The 16,731-nt window shown below is 35.4% G+C and overlaps 3 protein-coding genes and 1 long non-coding RNA gene across 8 annotated transcripts; 3 read left to right on the top strand and 1 right to left on the bottom strand.

The window, feature by feature from the left end:
• The first annotated feature begins 659 nt into the window (after window positions 1–659).
• On the top strand, window positions 660–3,011 carry LOC111808048 (probable aquaporin PIP2-1). The gene is made up of 4 exons (XM_023693829.1): window positions 660–1,016; window positions 1,346–1,641; window positions 2,480–2,620; window positions 2,724–3,011. The coding sequence occupies exons 1-4, from the start codon at window positions 710–712 to the stop codon at window positions 2,841–2,843; spliced, it is 864 nt and encodes a 287-aa protein (XP_023549597.1). The 5' UTR covers window positions 660–709; the 3' UTR covers window positions 2,844–3,011.
• Window positions 3,012–3,693: 682 nt separating this feature from the next.
• Window positions 3,694–5,019, top strand: LOC111790298 (caffeoylshikimate esterase-like). The gene has a single exon (XM_023671162.1). It carries the CDS (start codon window positions 3,840–3,842, stop codon window positions 4,839–4,841), a length of 1,002 nt encoding a protein of 333 aa, XP_023526930.1. The 5' UTR covers window positions 3,694–3,839; the 3' UTR covers window positions 4,842–5,019.
• Window positions 5,020–5,377: 358 nt separating this feature from the next.
• Window positions 5,378–12,879, top strand: LOC111802195. The gene is made up of 4 exons (XR_002816229.1): window positions 5,378–5,479; window positions 7,699–7,771; window positions 7,876–7,948; window positions 12,796–12,879. It is a non-coding gene; the product is annotated as an uncharacterized LOC111802195 (long non-coding RNA).
• On the bottom strand, window positions 7,118–16,726 carry LOC111802165. Of its 5 annotated transcripts, none has more exons than XM_023686433.1 (4): window positions 7,957–11,044; window positions 7,624–7,750; window positions 7,385–7,486; window positions 7,118–7,276 (listed from the first exon to the last, which is right to left on the bottom strand). In XM_023686433.1, the coding sequence occupies exons 1-4, from the start codon at window positions 10,539–10,541 to the stop codon at window positions 7,190–7,192; spliced, it is 2,901 nt and encodes a 966-aa protein (XP_023542201.1). In that variant the 5' UTR covers window positions 10,542–11,044; the 3' UTR covers window positions 7,118–7,189. The 5 variants fall into 5 exon arrangements, 1 of the variants encoding a protein (XP_023542201.1); XR_002816226.1 differs by lacking the exons at window positions 7,385–7,486; window positions 7,624–7,750; window positions 7,957–11,044 and adding exons at window positions 12,845–12,950; window positions 15,843–15,928; window positions 16,598–16,723 and having other exon boundaries at window positions 7,192–7,276; XR_002816225.1 differs by lacking the exons at window positions 7,118–7,276; window positions 7,385–7,486; window positions 7,624–7,750; window positions 7,957–11,044 and adding exons at window positions 11,168–11,407; window positions 12,845–12,950; window positions 15,843–15,928; window positions 16,598–16,722.
• Between the last annotated feature and the right edge of the window lie 5 nt (window positions 16,727–16,731).

The raw sequence follows: 16,731 nt of genomic DNA, 5'->3' as shown, positions 1-16,731 counted from the left end.
CTTCGAAGATTTTCCACGTATTTTTTATTTATTTAGTAAAAAAGTAAAATAAATAATGTAGGTAGCAATAATTCAGAGAGAGCAAGACAGCGCCACGTGTCGAAGTAGGAGAAATCGGAGCCGTCCACGTTAAGAACGTGTAATTGGCGGAAAGACGTTGATGTTTGACAGGAAAGAAGAGGAGGGGGTTGGCCTAGGGAAGAGTGTGTATTGAGCGAAGGATGTAACGATGACCCATGGAAGAGAGGACGGTGTCCTTATCTGGACGCCCTCCGTACCCTCTGCCCTCTGAAACCCTCCCTCAGCTCCCCCACGCCCCCTCTCTTTGACTCCCCACCATACCCTTCCCCTCCCGGCCCCTACTCTCTTCCCCCTTCCCATTTAATGTCGTAATTAAATATTCATTTTAATAAAATATAAATCTATTAATTAGCACTTTCCAATATTTAGTATACACACCATAGCGTGACAACATCATATAAGAAGCTATTTCTCATGCTAAAATTATAATTTATTATATATATATAAAAAGACGAAAATAACAAATATAATAATGGGGGTACAAAGAAGAATAATTAAAAATAATAATAAATTACTTAAACGACAATACATCCCTCCATATAAATCCCCCACCCTCCTCTCCTCCTTTCCTCGCCCAGACTTCAGTCCCTTTCCCAATCTCTCTCTTTCTGATTTCTTTATTAAGATTATGGCCAAAGACGACGCGACGGCGGCGAGAGGGTTCTCAGGCAAGGACTACCACGACCCTCCACCGGCTCCTCTGTTCGACGCGGCGGAGCTAGGCAAGTGGTCTTTTTACAGGGCCATCATTGCCGAGTTCATCGCCACTCTTCTCTTTCTCTATGTCACCATCTTGACTGTGATTGGCTACAGTAGCCAGACCGACACTGACAAACCCGGCGCCGACGCTTGCGACGGCGTTGGAATCCTCGGCATCGCTTGGGCCTTTGGCGGCATGATCTTCGTCCTTGTCTACTGCACCGCCGGCATTTCAGGTCAGTGTATCAACTGTGTAATAACGTGACCAACTTTAAATGGAAACATCAGGACCACAGAATCACACTACATGCGTTATAATATATTTTTCTGTTAATAATCGTTTAATTTTTAATTTTTAAAGTACTATTAGCTCAAATAATGAAATAAAATAAAATATATTTATTGTTTTAAGAAAAATTTCCTTTAGAATTTATCTACTTCCATATTTTGCTCGAAATATAGCTTTGAAATTATTTTTATTTTAATAAATAATATTACTTTTATTTGGAATTTTTTTTTTAAATCTGGTATAATTTGATGTATTTATTAATAAAATAAACTGCAGGTGGGCACATCAACCCGGCGGTGACATTCGGGCTATTCTTAGCCCGGAAGGTGTCGTTGGTGCGGGCAGTGGCGTACATGGTGGCTCAGTGCTTAGGGGCCGTATGTGGGACGGGGCTAGTGAAAGCGTTCCAAAAAGCCTACTACCACAAGTACGGCGGCGGTGCGAACCAACTCGCCCTCGGCTACTCTAAAGGCACAGGCTTGGGGGCTGAAATCGTCGGTACATTCATCTTGGTCTACACCGTCTTCTCCGCCACTGATCCCAAGCGAAGCGCCAGAGACTCCCATGTCCCTGTACGTCGTCTCTTCTCTTCTTAAATTTATCCTTTTCGTCTAATAATAATTTAAAAAATGATCATGAGTTTATAATCAAATAATACTCCGACGATTGGTGTGAGACTTTTGGAGAAGTTCAAACCAAAGCCACGAAAGATTATACTTAGAGTGGACAATATCATAACATTGTGGAAGCTCGGTTGTGTTCGTCTGACACCCGAGATCCTAAAACTCAAAGTTTTGTTTGTATCGTAAGAAAAATGGTGGCTTTTCTCCATATATTGTGGCCCAATGCTTTATCTGAGGATGTGGCTTTTTCTTTCCCCATGCAACACTCGTTTTAAGAAGGGGCATTCAATGTGAGCCTGAACCTTACAGCTCACAACCCTTTCCGCGTCCAAGAAAAAAGCTGTATAATCTTGGACGTGTGCGTGACCATTAAGCCCGTTCCCTGTTTTTTCTCTTGCATTTTGGGTCAGTTTAGATTCCAATATTTATCTAAATTTTCAAATAATATTAATATATTTTTCTTCATTTATTGTTTTTATTATTATATTATGGGTTGAGGTTTCACGTTGCCTGACCATCACCTCTTTGGCCTCATCTTAGATTGAACTCTTTAATGTCACGTTTTCTTTTTGTCTTTTTACTTTTTGCAATTTTTGATAAAAGAAAATAATTTATTTTATTAGTCTAAGTTTTGCTTTTCCAATTTTGTTTTTTTCTCACCTAATTTTGATTCTTTTGGAGTTTTTCAATTTTATTTTAAGTTACTTTTTGGTGTGACATTTACAAATAATATTTTTGGTGCATCATTACATCATTTTAATTATTTTTTTCTTTAAAAAAAAAAAAGGTATTGGCACCACTCCCAATTGGGTTCGCTGTGTTTATGGTTCACTTGGCCACGATCCCCATCACCGGCACCGGCATCAACCCCGCTAGAAGCTTCGGCCCGGCTGTTATCTTGAACCATGAAAAACCGTGGAATGATCAAGTTAGTATCTCTTATATATCATATCTATTTAAATTCACTAAGTATTGTTCCATTAAAATTCTAACCAAGTCTGAAATGGGTTGGGTTGTGGGGGGTTTTGCAGTGGATATTTTGGGTTGGGCCATTCGTGGGAGCCGCCATCGCAGCCTTCTACCACCAGTTCATTTTGAGGGCCGGCGCCGTCAAGGCTCTGGGCTCTTTCAGGAGCAGCCCATCCGTTTGATCGCGTTCCAAAATCAAAGCCCATTTTAAGCACTTTTATGTTTTAGTTGGGGGGCGATGGTTAAAAAAAAAAAGGTTTATTTTTCCTTTCTTCTTGTAGTATTTAACTTTTAATCTTGCCTTATTGTAGCCACTTGGCTTATATCAATGTTACTTCTCTTTTGCCCCTATTTCGTTGCCTAATAATCTTATCCCTATGATACTCCTCTTCAAATATTTAAAAAAATTAATTAATTTATTATTATTCTCTTAAACTAATTTACATCAAATAAATAATTAACTTATCTATTACTGTCAATATAAAAATAAGACTAAATTAACTAAATTACCTTAATACTTTACATTTTGTCTCACAATTACTCATAAAATTTAAAAAATACAATTATTTTTATTTTTGACTTAATTATTAATATTTTGTTTCGATAAAAGGGTGTCAAAAATATTTTGGAACTTTCAAAATGATTTTAAAAACATATTTTCACCCTTTAAAGATTTCATTAACTTTTTTAAAACTTAAAAGAAAAAAACACAGTTAAATTTTTTTAAAAAAAAAATTGAAAAATATATTTACAGTAGTACATGTAAAAAATACTAATAAATTTTGAGATAAAATATAAAATTTATAGATATTTTTATTAATTTAAGTTAATTCTTAAATTTTATTATTTTAGGCTTTTAATTTTTCAGTAATTAAAACAAATAATTGTGATGAGAACTTTGGTGCAAATTAGTGAAAATTAATTTATGATAATTGATTTAAATTTTAAAAATTAATTAATAGACATTAACCAAACAAAAAAAAGGGAAGAAATTCTTAAAGGTATGTGATAAAAACTAAATCCAAAATTAATGTCAAAACTACTCCCAAGCATACCTCAAATGCGTTACCTACCAGAATCACATCTCTTTCACTTCACATTCCTACTTTTTCCCTCCCTCAAAAGCGCAAATTAGCACTTTCCCGCCCTGCAACACAACCATATCCTCCGACCGGGAAATGGTTCACCCGGTGGAAGACGCCGACGAGCGGAGCCCCTTCGGCTCTCTTACGGAGGACGAGTTCTACACTCGCAATTCGGTGAGTCACGGCTCTGAGTTCATCACCAATTCCAGAGGACTTAAGCTGTTCACTCAGTGGTGGATCCCTCTCGCTCCGGTCAAACCAATCGGAATCGTCGCCGTCGTTCATGGCTTCACCGGCGAATCTAGCTGGCTAGTTCAACTCACTGCTGTGCATTTTACCAAGGCCGGATTTATCACTTGCGCTATCGATCATCAAGGCCATGGATTCTCCGATGGCCTTCAGTATCACATACCTGACATTAACCCCGTTGTGGACGACTGTATTTCGTTCTTTGACGCGTTTCGTGAGCGTCACGCGCCGTCGTTGCCTTCCTTCCTCTACGCCGAGTCGCTCGGCGGTGCGATTGCTCTTCTGATAACGCTCCGTCAGAAATCGACGACCCAGGGCTTGCGATCTTGGAACGGTGTCGTTCTGAACGGCGCCATGTGCGGAATCAGCGCCAAGTTCAAACCGCCATGGCCATTGGAGCACTTTCTGTCCCTAGCCGCCGCTCTGATTCCGACTTGGCGCGTGGTTCCCACCCGCGGATCTATACCAGAGGTATCCTTCAAAGTCGATTGGAAGCGGAAGCTTGCGATGGCGAGTCCTCGACGTGTGGCGGCGCGTCCTCGCGCTGCGACGGCACAGGAACTTATGAGAGTGTGCAGAGAGTTGCAGGAGAGGTTCAACGAGGTGGAGGTTCCTCTACTGATAACGCATGGCGGCGGCGATGTGATCTGCGATCCAGCGTGCGTGGAGGAGCTGTACCGACGCGCCGCCAGTAGGGACAAGACGCTCAAGATATATCCAGGTATGTGGCACCAATTGATTGGAGAACCTAGAGAGAATGTGGAGCTTGTTTTTGGGGATATGGTTGAGTGGCTCCGAAGTAGGGCCACCGTAGATGCCTCTACAACGGCGGCCGGAGGGGAGTGAGCCGCCGTCGAGAAATCTACAAACAGCCTTAATTATTTCGGTTGAGTTCCATTGCAAGTTTGATTAGGATGAATTCTACAAATTGTTTTTTTATTTATTTTTAATTTTCTTTAAACTAAGGTGATGGCATCATTTTAACTAAAAGTAATTAATATTAAAATATTAGGTTTTAAATGGATGTGAACAATGGAAAGGACCATTTGGGCTGGGCTTAGGCAATAATCTAAATGGGCTTGATTGAGCCCATTAAGTTTCTAATATGGTGGCCCAGCCTATTAGTCATTAATAAAACGCCACCGTTTTGCGTTAAACAGACACAGACAAATGTACGATTTTCTCCTCGGTAAAAAAGGTTTAATGTGACACAGTCACTTGACCGCTGGGTAAAACGTCGCTGTCTGTTGCAACTGCGTAAAACAGACAGACCGATTTACCATTTACCCACTGTACGCAAAAACGCCACCGTTTCGATAGCCGTGATACTATATAAAGGCAGGAGCGGGTACTCGGCGTCACTTCTATGTCACAAAATTGCGCGCGAAGAAATGATGGTTTCTTTTAAAATTGCTCCGACGAGATTTACGATTATACAATGGTTCGACCTTCGAAGCTCTGGTGGCTTTCGATATCGTAAACAGGTATTTCAGATGAACGATCTTTTGCGATTCGTTGTTTGAGTCAGATTTTGTTATCGGAAGACTTACTCGTTTCTTCTTTTATCGTTAATCGTGATTGCTGTCTCATAATTCCTTCTTACTATTCGATTTTGATTAGTCGACGAGGAAAATGAAATAGTTCCTGTCATTAATTATTGTGATTCCTCAGGATCAAATAATTTCTTACATTAATTACCGTGATTGCTCAGTATCAAGTAGTTTCTTAAATTAATTATTGTGATTGCTCATTATCGAATAGTTTCTTGAAAGTTTTTGTTCCTCGACTGCATTAGATTAGGTTTCGAGTTGATTGATTTGATCCATCCGTTGCTGACTTTTGTCTTGTTTTTAAATATCTCCATTTGATTTAGGATAGATTTTCTATAGTTATTGTTATTTTGAAGACAATTTCGCGTCGGCGTTGCTTTTTATTGACGTGTGAATTGAATAGTTAGCCGAACTGTGTATCGACGATCTTCAGCGGTGGTTTCTTGCTTATCACTATTTCTTTTTTGGTGTGATCCGCTTTACATTAATGTTATATGTAATCTTTTATTGCGCTCAGACTGTGAACCATTATTTTAAGTAACTATCTGACGAACTTCTTATCCTTCTTTGTGTTTCATACTGCCTAATTTTCTGCAATTTTATGTAATGTGATTGCAGTATCTTTTGGATCTATAGAGCATTATGTCTTGCAAATTTTGGTTTTAGAAAGTTTTATATATTCAAGGATCAAGTTGCTACCGCTTAAGCTTAACAACATTATGATTTGAATTTTGATTCTGTTCATTTTCGATTGTTACATGCATTTAGAAGCCCTAGGTGTCATATTCTCTAAAATATTTTTTAAAAATTATTGTTCTAAATTAAGTTTCTCTTTATCATTTAATGGAATGCTATAATATTTCTTATTAACTTTGTCAAAGTTGTAAGCGTCACCATTTTCATAATTTCGGATGTTCCTGTTTCTTTTTTCATAGTCTTAATTTTGCGTGGATTTTAATATTTTTTTTTCCATCATTGGTAGATTCATAGTTGTTATTCGATTTTGATATATTCTAAATATACATGTTGAGTTCATGCAATAATAGGTTTTGTTGACAATACCGTCCTGAGTAAGCAAGAACCAGTAAACAGTAAATTAATGGCAAAAATGAGTAGAGCGTGCTTTCTTTTGGTTATTACACTCGTACTTCCCGAGTTCATGAGCTTCTTCACTGTTGCACATGCTATTTGTTATATAGGAACAAAGGAAACTTTCATTAAGTGAGGAAATATAAAAAAGAATGCTTAGTTGTATTAGAGTGAAGGGGAATACAAATAAAGTTATTCCAAATTGCTTTAACTCAAGGAGAACCGAAGTTAGTAAAAGATTATGCAAATAACTTAAAAGGAAGCCTCAAAAACTTTCATATCTTAAAGTTTCTCCACCTTTTATATTCATAAAAAAAAATTTGGTGTCCGCATGGCGAGGATTATATTTTATTTTAAAAAAATTCACCGTGAAGTACTCAAACATTTTCTGAAAGCGAACCTTTTGCGTTCCCAGAAGTATGTACTTGAAATTTTGGTTTACCTATACCACCAAATTTTGTTAGTTAGCAGTTTCGTTGTTGCTGAAACATCTACTACTAAATAAATCCTATAGAACAATTTCCTTTGGGCGTAAAACAGATTTAAAAAATAGGGTTAAACATCAGAGCTTGTATCTAATTTTTTAGGTGGTGTACTAAGTACTGCTACCTGCTCCTTGATCAACCTGAGAATTTCTGAGACCTGCAGAGATATTGAAAGAAAGTAACAGTTAAAAATTAATGCAAGTTAATTGCTATGAGATTGGTACATAAACATAGAATAAAGAAAATAGACTTGGGGAGCTATTACATCAGAATATTGCTGCAAAACCGGTGATTGTTGATTCAGAATCAAGTATACTTTCTCAATCAATCTAAGAAGTATATCCACTTGATCCCCTAGAAGATCCACCTAATGTATATCAAATAGGAAATGTGGGAAAACAATTAAATGACAGAAAATTGTTTTCAGAATTGGATGTATCTTTGAATGCGTGGGGAATATGTATAATGAAGGAAAAATATCTGTATTAGAATTGATTATAGAACCTCATTTTCAGCTTTTCTGAGATTTTGGCATCTTCTGATGAAAGCCTTCTTATAAAGTGATTCACTTTCTAGCAGAGAAGCCATGACTTGAGGAAGTGGATACAAAGTACGCTTCATTTCTTCCAATCTATCAACAGTAAAACATGAGGTAAGTTAATTTCCTTTCAACAACAAATTTTTGTCCAAGTATTTCAAGGGTTGGTTTTCTCTTGAGGAAGTAAACTTTGTTTAAGCTATTTGGTTTGATAACAGGTGGAGGTGCAATTAGCACCAGTTTTTTCCGCTCTGGAAGATCAAATGAAACTTTACCAGAAGGCACTATGAGGTTAGTACCTCAGCGTTAATTGTCCCAACTTTTTATTTGCCATCAGCTCGAAATCATAAAATATATGTGGAAACTCCAGAAGTTTTAGGCACTTAGAATCTGACTTGCTTAGCTTCATATTATGAAGTTCTGATAACAAGAACTTCGTATCTGGTACATTTTCCAAATCCGGAGAAATTTCAGAAATTTTTTCCGCTTCATCAACTATAGTTTCTAAGCTAGGTTTCAACTCGCCCACAAACAACTTGTTATTGAACTGCATCATAGTTTTCTCTAGCTTATTACTCAAAGAATTGAGAACGCATTGAATGTCTTTCCACTCTACGGAGGTAGCTTTACTATTACAATCCATTATCTCAAGACTTGCACTGAGCACCAAGTTTTCCACTACTTCAATGCCTTCTGAAAGCAAACTTAGTTTCTGACAGAAACTTCCCGGACCAATCTCTGTGCCTTCACCTAGTGTTTTCCTAGATGATGTAATTTCCGTAACGTCACTATCCTGAGTTGGGACATCAATATTCTTTTCTCTGTCACAGACTTCACTTTTTGCCTCATCAAGCATAGTCCAATAAATTTCTTCCCTAATTAAAGTTTCCAAGTTAGACGCCTCTATCGTGTCCTCCCATTCCGTAACCATTTCCCTCAAGAAAACTGAGCAGACATCTTCTTTAATTGTAATTTGGGGAAGAAAGTCGTTGAAGAATTTGGTATGTGGACAATGGTTGGCTTTGTAACAGATGCTTTTGATTGTCTCACTCAAGACGAACCAAGATATCTCTTCTCTAAGAAGTATTTCAGATGTATGTTCTATTATGTTTTTATGCCATTCCTTCAGCATTACCGTAAAGGGGATTCCATAAATTTCCTGCCTTGTTTCGCATTCCAAACATCGAGAAGGGTTATTATCAGATGTCAATCCTTCCAGATACAGGTTTTCGTCCTTCACATCCTGCAATCTGTAACCTTTCATTGCCTCCATGAAGAAAATATGATATATATCATCTTTAATTTGGGCTTCAATCTTGTAACTTGCCATGGTTTCATCCAACTGATTGAACATATCCCTAATGAAAATTCTGCATATACCATCAGAAATCAGCATCTCCAATTCCCTGCGACTCAAATCATTACAAAACTTTTCTCTCACCCCTCGGAATAAAGTGGTGTAAATTTCTTCCATCATTATGTTTTGAAATTTGATGTCCTCTCTCTGGTGCGTTAGCATGCAGATTTGGTTTTGTATTCCTCTGTTTTCTTCATTCCGCAGTTGATGCATCTTGCCCCAGATGTCTGCCAAAGTACCAACATCTGATTTCTGTCTACGATTTTCTGTAAATATTTGCTCCCCATCTTCTGGAGGAATGTCTTCTTCATCAAAATCCCAATTTTGGCCTAAAATTTTGTTAATCCGAGCATTCAAAATCTTTAAATTCTCTAGTTTTTCTAGTACTTCTCGGAACCTACTTTTCAAGCTTTCAGGACTTTCCTCTCGAAGCATTTCTGGCCTCAAATGAACCAGTTCTTCTGCTTGGTTCTTTACCATTTTAGCAACATCATGCCTTCCCTCCTCTTCTAGCAGGTTTTCATCCTTGTTTATCCCATATTCTGAAAATCTACCATCTAGATCTACCTGGGAACTCTTCTCTTCTTTTTGGGGCTGTATTTCATTTTGGCTAATGAGAGGCTTGAGCTCCTCACACAAACCTATGGCTTCATTCATTAAATATGACCAATGTTCATTAAAGGAAACTGAAACTTGGTTCTCTTTCCTTCTCGCTTCTGCTTCCAGATCCTCTTGGCAATCCCTCACAAATCCATTAAGACATAATGATATTATATCATTCTCAATACTTGATTTTACTTGCTGCTCTATTGGTCCCATGTCGGAACAGAAAATGGCACTCTGCATCTTTCCAAACGCAATGTCAAGAGTTTCCTTCAAAATATCAATGTCAGACCCCATCTCTTCAACTTTTAAATCGTTGATACAAGGATTCCGTCTGTTCTTCACCTTAGGCACATAATCATCAAACTCGAGTTTTTCTCTGATCTTCCAAACCTGTCGATCCACCGAGTCTTTTAGTTCACAAAATTCCCCATCTCTATTGTCATCCTCACCTTCATGAGGGCTAAGGTTGGAACTTCCGGCACTCCTTGATCTTGCTTGCTCAAGATCTTCCTGTGAAGAAACTAATTCCTTTTCCGTAAATTCCAATGCCTGCCTTAACTTCGACTCGCTCACAAATCTATCTGCCAACTCCCTATCTTTTTGTAGGATAGCCAGCTCCGATTCATACAGACGTCGTTGAAGGCGGTTTCTTATTTCGGCCAAGCCTGCAAGCACTTCTTCATGACTGCTCTCCGGATTGTGACTGTCCGTTTCTTCTTGAACAAACGTGATACACCCATCCAATTGCATTACAGACAACTCGTAGAATTTTGATATCTCATGTAATCTTTCTATAACGCCTTCTCCAGACTTGACTCTTTCGTGAGCTTTGTCCATAGCACGATGCACAATCCACATCATGGTTGAATCCACTATGGACACTTTAAAGTTGTCATCGATCACACCAAAAATTCCATCCATGTTTCCTCTGAAAATCGAAGCTCTGGAAAGGACAAGTATGAAGTTTTTACGTAGGTATGGATTTCAGTTTAGGTATGGATTTCAGGGTGTCAAATTCCAAGGCATCGAGTATAGCTCCGATCTTAAGCGTTTTGCTTCCGTGTATGTAACTCTTCCATCTCTTAGATTAATACGTGGACTGCAATCGCATTAGGGTGTTCTTACAAATAGCCGAATTGGAAGGATCACGGTCCTTCAACTTAGCTTAAATAAACCAAAATCCAAAACCACGTGCCCCATGCGTACTTGGAAATAGTAGGATAAGTGGAGAAACCCGTGGCTATTTATAGTTTCTATCGGCGGTGGTCGGGAATTGTTTTTTTTTCCTTCCTATCCCGAGAGCAAAGAGACGAATCTCTTGGTATTATTGTTGGTGTTTTTGTTTCCTCTCTCTAGGGAAACGTACGGATATATCTTCGGGGATGGTATGTTCGTGACAACTATGTCTCTACTCAATCTAAAATGCTAATTTCTTTAAAAAAGAAAAGTTAAATTCTGAGTAAAATGAATTCTTAGAGATAAACTATTTTTTTATTTTATTTATTTATTATTATTATTTTTTTTTTTTGTACTTTGATCTCTAAAACTATTACAATAGTACTTTATTTTTTTTAATGGAAGAATGGATCCTTAATTACATCAAAAAAGGTGAGTAGAAAAAAAAAATGATATACAACTTGATGGCTTAGGGAGGTTGGTCTTTCTGCTGATCTAGTATTCTCAAAAATTCAAATTTGAACTTCTAATAGTCATAGTTGATAACACTAGGTCATACTGTAAGAGGAGATTATGCCAACGTCGTATTTATTGCTCAGGATCTTAGACATCTACAAATATATATAAAGACATCAATTACATTTATTGATAGAGAGTATAAATGGAAATAAAAAAAAAATGGATGTCTAATCCTCATGTTTTATAGTTAGATCGAAGGAAATAGGTCTCACCATAGCATTAATGAATAATTCATAGTGGCTAGAAATTGACTTTTAAAAGGACTATTATTTCATACTAAGAACTCTCCCTTCATTACTTATTTATACTTGTTTTTTCTATTGCTCTTTCTAACTTTTCTCTCAAACGTTTAAAATCTATATTCCTTTTTTTTTTCATCTTTAAAAGTTTTTGTTAAACATTTTTCACTCACCATAACTTTAGTTTACCACGATTTATTTATTATTTTCTCTCGAAGGTAATTCTTTTTTTCAGCGTTTTAATGATTCTAAAATTATTTTTTAATCTTTAATAATAGCTAGTTGGAAATTGTGGCGTTTTTCCCCTCCTTTTTTCACCTCTAGGATTTCTCCCCCAATTTTTTCACTTATACCTCTCCCTAACATTTTTATTTAAAATAAAAAACGCTATAAATATAAGTCTTCTTATAGATAATTATCAAATAATTTTTTTTTTTTTTTTTAGTTTTGTATAGAATGAAAAAAGAATGTTCAGTGGCATTTTCTGTTAAATAAACACTTTTTTTTTTAGTTTTAAAAGTAGGGAGAGAAAAGAATAGAGGGTAGAAAAACCAATAACCAAAAAATTTCGGTTATCATACAAAGCCTCAACAATCTATTAAACTTTTAAATTTAAATTTTGGAATTGTAAGTAAATTTTAAAACTAAAACTCTTTCTTCAAAATTCATTTTCTTCTCATATTCATTCATTCTTTTCCATCTTAGAAAATCTAGTTCATTTTTGTTGTAATATTATCTCAAATATTTTAAAAAATTCATTTTTGTTGCATCATTCTCTTTTAAGTTTATCTCCAATTCTAAAAATATTTCCTAAACTTCAAGTGCTTCGTAAAGAAAGAAATACATTTGTAAATTAAAATTTTCTATTTTATTTAATTATTTTTTTAAAAAAAGAATAGAAATTCTATATAGCACCCTCCCACTTGAAAGTTAAACATTACATATGAACGCTTATGCCGTATAATCATGTTAAATGGTCGGAACAAAAGATTGTATAAAGTCCAGTACTAAACTGAACCGTGTAGCCCTTTTATTAAGAAAACTTTTCTGCCAAATGGTTGTATAAAATAAGGGGAACACATCATGTTTACCTTAATTGTTTTGAGCAAGAAATTTGAAATTATCTCATTACGAGCTTTCTGAAATGCTAGCACCAAATTATTGCTAAGATTATTGATCTTTTTGTTTAGAATTCTTGTTCTATTAATGTGAATAATTTTGAGAATTTTCTGACTTTGTAGATGTGCAAGAAAGAGAAAAAGAAAGAAAAGCGTTGGTAGAGGAACAAACCTCTGCGACATGTTGCAGTTGCAGTTGCAATTACTTCGCTTCAAAGCTTATGCATCAAATTCAACATCAACGCGAAGTCCAGTTGCATATTGGTTCGAACTCATTCCTAAAAGATAGTGCAAGATGTAAACTATCGAAAAGTATGCACACAATAAAGCAACATGCAGAAGCTTTTAGTCTCAATGTTTTATTAACAACGTTTAAGTTTCGCTCATGACTCTCAAACCTATACTACTAGGAACAAGAAATGTATACACAGCCCTTTTGATCAATCTGTCATGGTCAAAGTAACCAGGAATTTTATCAAATTCATCATGCAAATTTTAAAATGGTTAAAATCATTTTTGTCATATCCATGTCAAAATTGAATTTGAATTTTTTTAACCAAATTGAATTTGAATCATTTGATGCATGTTCTAAGTAATTTTAAACTCACAAAAGCAGTTCAGCAATTTCAAAATCCCTTCTAAATATATACCTGACCATAACAGACACCCAAACCGAACCAAACCAGTTACACCCCTGATGACCATAAGTTGATGGAGTACTTCGGACATGTAAAATGTAAGTATAGAAGGGTATAAAACAAGTATTCATCGTACTAACGTTTTAAAGATTAGTTAAATGATTCATCTAAAGCGATTTCTATCTATTTTAGAATTCTCAAACCACACATGATAATCAAGGTTGTTAAAAGACACTGCTAATAGGTACAATCACTCTAAAAACATTAAGTACTTTGTAAAATACAGACTAAAGATGCTTCTAGTTTCTAGAATTCACATATCACTACAATCAAATATGTTAAAATTATTAAAACTAAATCACAAAAATGAAACAAATGAGAGAATACTTGCAGAGAGATATTAACAAGAGACTCGTTACTGTAGAGAGACTAGTACAAACAAGTGTGTGTGAAGAGAGTAAATTCGAGAAGGAAGTTAGTGTCACGAAAATTAGTGAGATAAAATGGGAGAGAGAAGCTGGAGAAAGAAATGGTGCGAAAAGAGAAATTAACGAGAAAAAAAACTGTAAAAAAAGATATTAGAGAACGAAAGTTTGACAGAGAAAGTGTTGAACAAAAAAAAAAAGAAAAAAAGACGTGAACTAATTTCTTTTTTTGAAAATAGTGTTCTTCCTTTATTGAAAAGTGTTTTAAAATAGTAACCAAACACAAACATCTGAAATAGGAACTAGGAAGTGCTTCGGATCACTTAGAATATATATGGGATAAGTTTGGTGGTATTTTCGACGGACAAAAATGTTTGTTAGAAAGTGCACAAAACTTAAGTTGAGAATTACCTAAATTGTCTGGGTTATATGAATATCATTTGGTTTCTATGACACTGTACATGCAAACTATTTCTATAGTGTTGTACATGTGAGAAGATGTGAGTGGGATATTCTCAATAAAAAAAATATTATATAGCGCAAGACCGAGATACATATTTCCCCTCTAGACAATATATAAAATATATCAATCATAATTTCCTCAGAAAAATATATATCAATCAAAATGATCACAAGACTTGATATCTACAAGTTCTCTCATCTGTATGAAAATAAACGAGGACCTCTTCTTTAGAACTAAGGATAAGGAAAAAGTGAGTTTTTGTTCAAATCCCTTAAAAGTTTGTTCCATCAAAATTTTCAACTCTTCAATTGTTTTGATTAAAGATTGTGGGGATTCCAACACTAATTCTTTGAGGACTTTCTTCTCTCGACCTAATTGTGCAAAAAAAAAAAAAAAAGATAAAATTTACACAAGATTTTTTATTTTCAATACATCTGTTGATAACGAGTATTTTGGACACTGGATGGAAGTGAACTAAATGTTTGCCCGTACAAATCTCTCTAATCTAACTCCAATAAGAGCAAAGAGAGATTAAAATAGCAAGAAAAGTTAAATATTCCAACCCAAAATCATTTGGTGTCAACTATTGGACCACTCTCTTAATCCTAAAATGTTTGGAGCTACCTTAGGTTGGCAACTGTTGAGATATATTATTTATGGAATATATCCTAGATATTATATCTTAATATTCTTCCATTTATGGTTAGATTTATAGTATATTTTATTTTATTCTGGTATTTAATTATTTTATATTTTTCTCATTTGTACCAGTTTGTATCCTATTTAAAGGATATCAATATCAATGATAATATACACCTTCCCAATTATATTTTCTATCTCATTCTTAACAGCAACCCTCTCAAGCATAAGGGTACTGTAGTTTGTACGGTTAAGTGCTAATTTTGATGGAAAAGAAACCAAAGAACACTCAATGATAAATCCAGAAAATTGAGAAGTTTTAGGATGTCGCAGTTTTGAGACTTCCCAAGATCTTTCATTGTTCCCTTCACTAAAGNTTTTTTTTTTTTTTTTTTTTTTTTCTCAACTTCAATTCAGTTCTTTTTCTTTTCTTTCTTTCTTCCTTTATTTATTTATTGAAGTGTTAGGAACTTAGGATAAGCACGGGGAGCAATAAAGTCATAATCAAAAGAAGGCTGATTGATAACTGGAAGTATCGTAGTGTATAGACTGAACAGAGTACATTAATAATAAATAACGAAAAAAAGTCATTCTATATATGACGAAAAACATCAAAGAACAACATAAACCTAAAGGAAATTAAGACTATTAAGAAACAATAACACGTCGAACGTCGAAGGAAGAGAATATTTAAACCAACAATAATAAAACCGAGACTCAGATCACAATGTTGATAGGCAGAAGTAACTCCTATCTTTTCCTTTTCTAAAAAGAAACGCAACTCAAGCCTCGAATGTACGAAACCTAATGAATCAGTGCAAGCTTCTACCGGACATAATATTCAACAAATCGACAAGTATCACAGTTCTAATGCACAAAAATGAAATAAATTAGCAAGAAAAGAATTCAGAGAAGTTTGCTAGATTTTCGAAGTACTTGCTTCACGATTTGAACTTTATAAAAGATTATAAGAGTATCACGGTGTAAAATCATCAAAATACGTACCAATAAATATGTTCCGGACCTTCTGGAAGCACTTCAAAACACGCATCCACGTAAATCACTCCCGACGTCAAATCGTCTTCAAAATTCTGAGATAAAAAATAAATATCTGAACGCTCGTCGAGAAATCATTTTTAATTTGAACTCAGAAGAACAAGGACTACAGCGATTTATGCAAAACACAAGATAAATTATATCGAGAGAGATTCTATTAATCATCGGAATCGTGCACAAGAGACAAATCGCCTAAGTTAATTTGATCGACGAACAACAAAAAAATTTATCATCAGAGTTACGACACTGAGTAATAACGATCGCTAATTAAATAAACGATTCGGTATCCTCTCCGACTAATAAAAATCGTAAAGCAAATAAGATTCATAAGACTACAATCACGACTATTGATTGAAGAAACAATATGTTCAGAGGGAGTCTAATTTGAACTCACGATAACCAGCACTGCCGCAGCTAGTTCGAAATGGCAAAATCTAAGATATTAAGTATTGAGACATCAGACCGTACACATCATAAGAGATAAATCGATCAATTAAAATACCTAATCTAATCCGATCGACGAACAAAACTTTTCATATCAAGGATTACGAGAGTGAGAAATCACGGTTATTAGTTCAATAAACGATTTGGATTCCTCTTCGACTAAACAAAATCGTAAAGAACTTCGTATTTACAAGACCTAACAAGAAACAATATCGTTTAGTGAAAGGAAAATCACTGGAAGTAGAACGGCGCTTACTTACAGCATCTCGAGCAACCAAAAACTTCAAACGAAAAATCATCGCACTTCTCATCAGAGCAATTTCAACTTTCGCGCGAAAAAATGGCTCTCGTCAGTATTCCATTTACCACTATTTGCCTTTATATAGAGAATCCA

Source organism: Cucurbita pepo, chromosome LG01 (genome assembly GCF_002806865.2).
Source record: "Cucurbita pepo subsp. pepo cultivar mu-cu-16 chromosome LG01, ASM280686v2, whole genome shotgun sequence".
NCBI classification, from domain to species: domain Eukaryota; kingdom Viridiplantae; phylum Streptophyta; class Magnoliopsida; order Cucurbitales; family Cucurbitaceae; genus Cucurbita; species Cucurbita pepo.
The sequence above is the reverse complement of the archived record's forward strand: the minus strand, read 5'-3'. Positions and strand labels throughout refer to the sequence as shown.

What these genes read in the sequence shown, in the direction of transcription:
- LOC111808048 (XM_023693829.1), top strand. Translation starts at nt 710, where the DNA reads ATGGCCAAAGACGACGCGACGGCGGCGAGAGGGTTCTCAGGCAAGGAC. An exon ending in CTGCACCGCCGGCATTTCAG is followed by an intron (nt 1,017 to 1,345) that starts GTCAGTGTATCA and finishes AATAAACTGCAG; the next exon opens with GTGGGCACATCAACCCGGCG. An exon ending in AAAAACCGTGGAATGATCAA is followed by an intron (nt 2,621 to 2,723) that starts GTTAGTATCTCT and finishes GGGGTTTTGCAG; the next exon opens with TGGATATTTTGGGTTGGGCC.
- LOC111790298 (XM_023671162.1), top strand. Translation starts at nt 3,840, where the DNA reads ATGGTTCACCCGGTGGAAGACGCCGACGAGCGGAGCCCCTTCGGCTCT.
- LOC111802165 (XM_023686433.1), bottom strand. Translation starts at nt 10,541, where the DNA reads ATGGATGGAATTTTTGGTGTGATCGATGACAACTTTAAAGTGTCCATA. An exon ending in TTGGGACAATTAACGCTGAG is followed by an intron (nt 7,751 to 7,956) that starts GTACTAACCTCA and finishes TACTGTTGATAG; the next exon opens with ATTGGAAGAAATGAAGCGTA. An exon ending in TTTTGCAGCAATATTCTGAT is followed by an intron (nt 7,277 to 7,384) that starts GTAATAGCTCCC and finishes ATATCTCTGCAG; the next exon opens with GTCTCAGAAATTCTCAGGTT.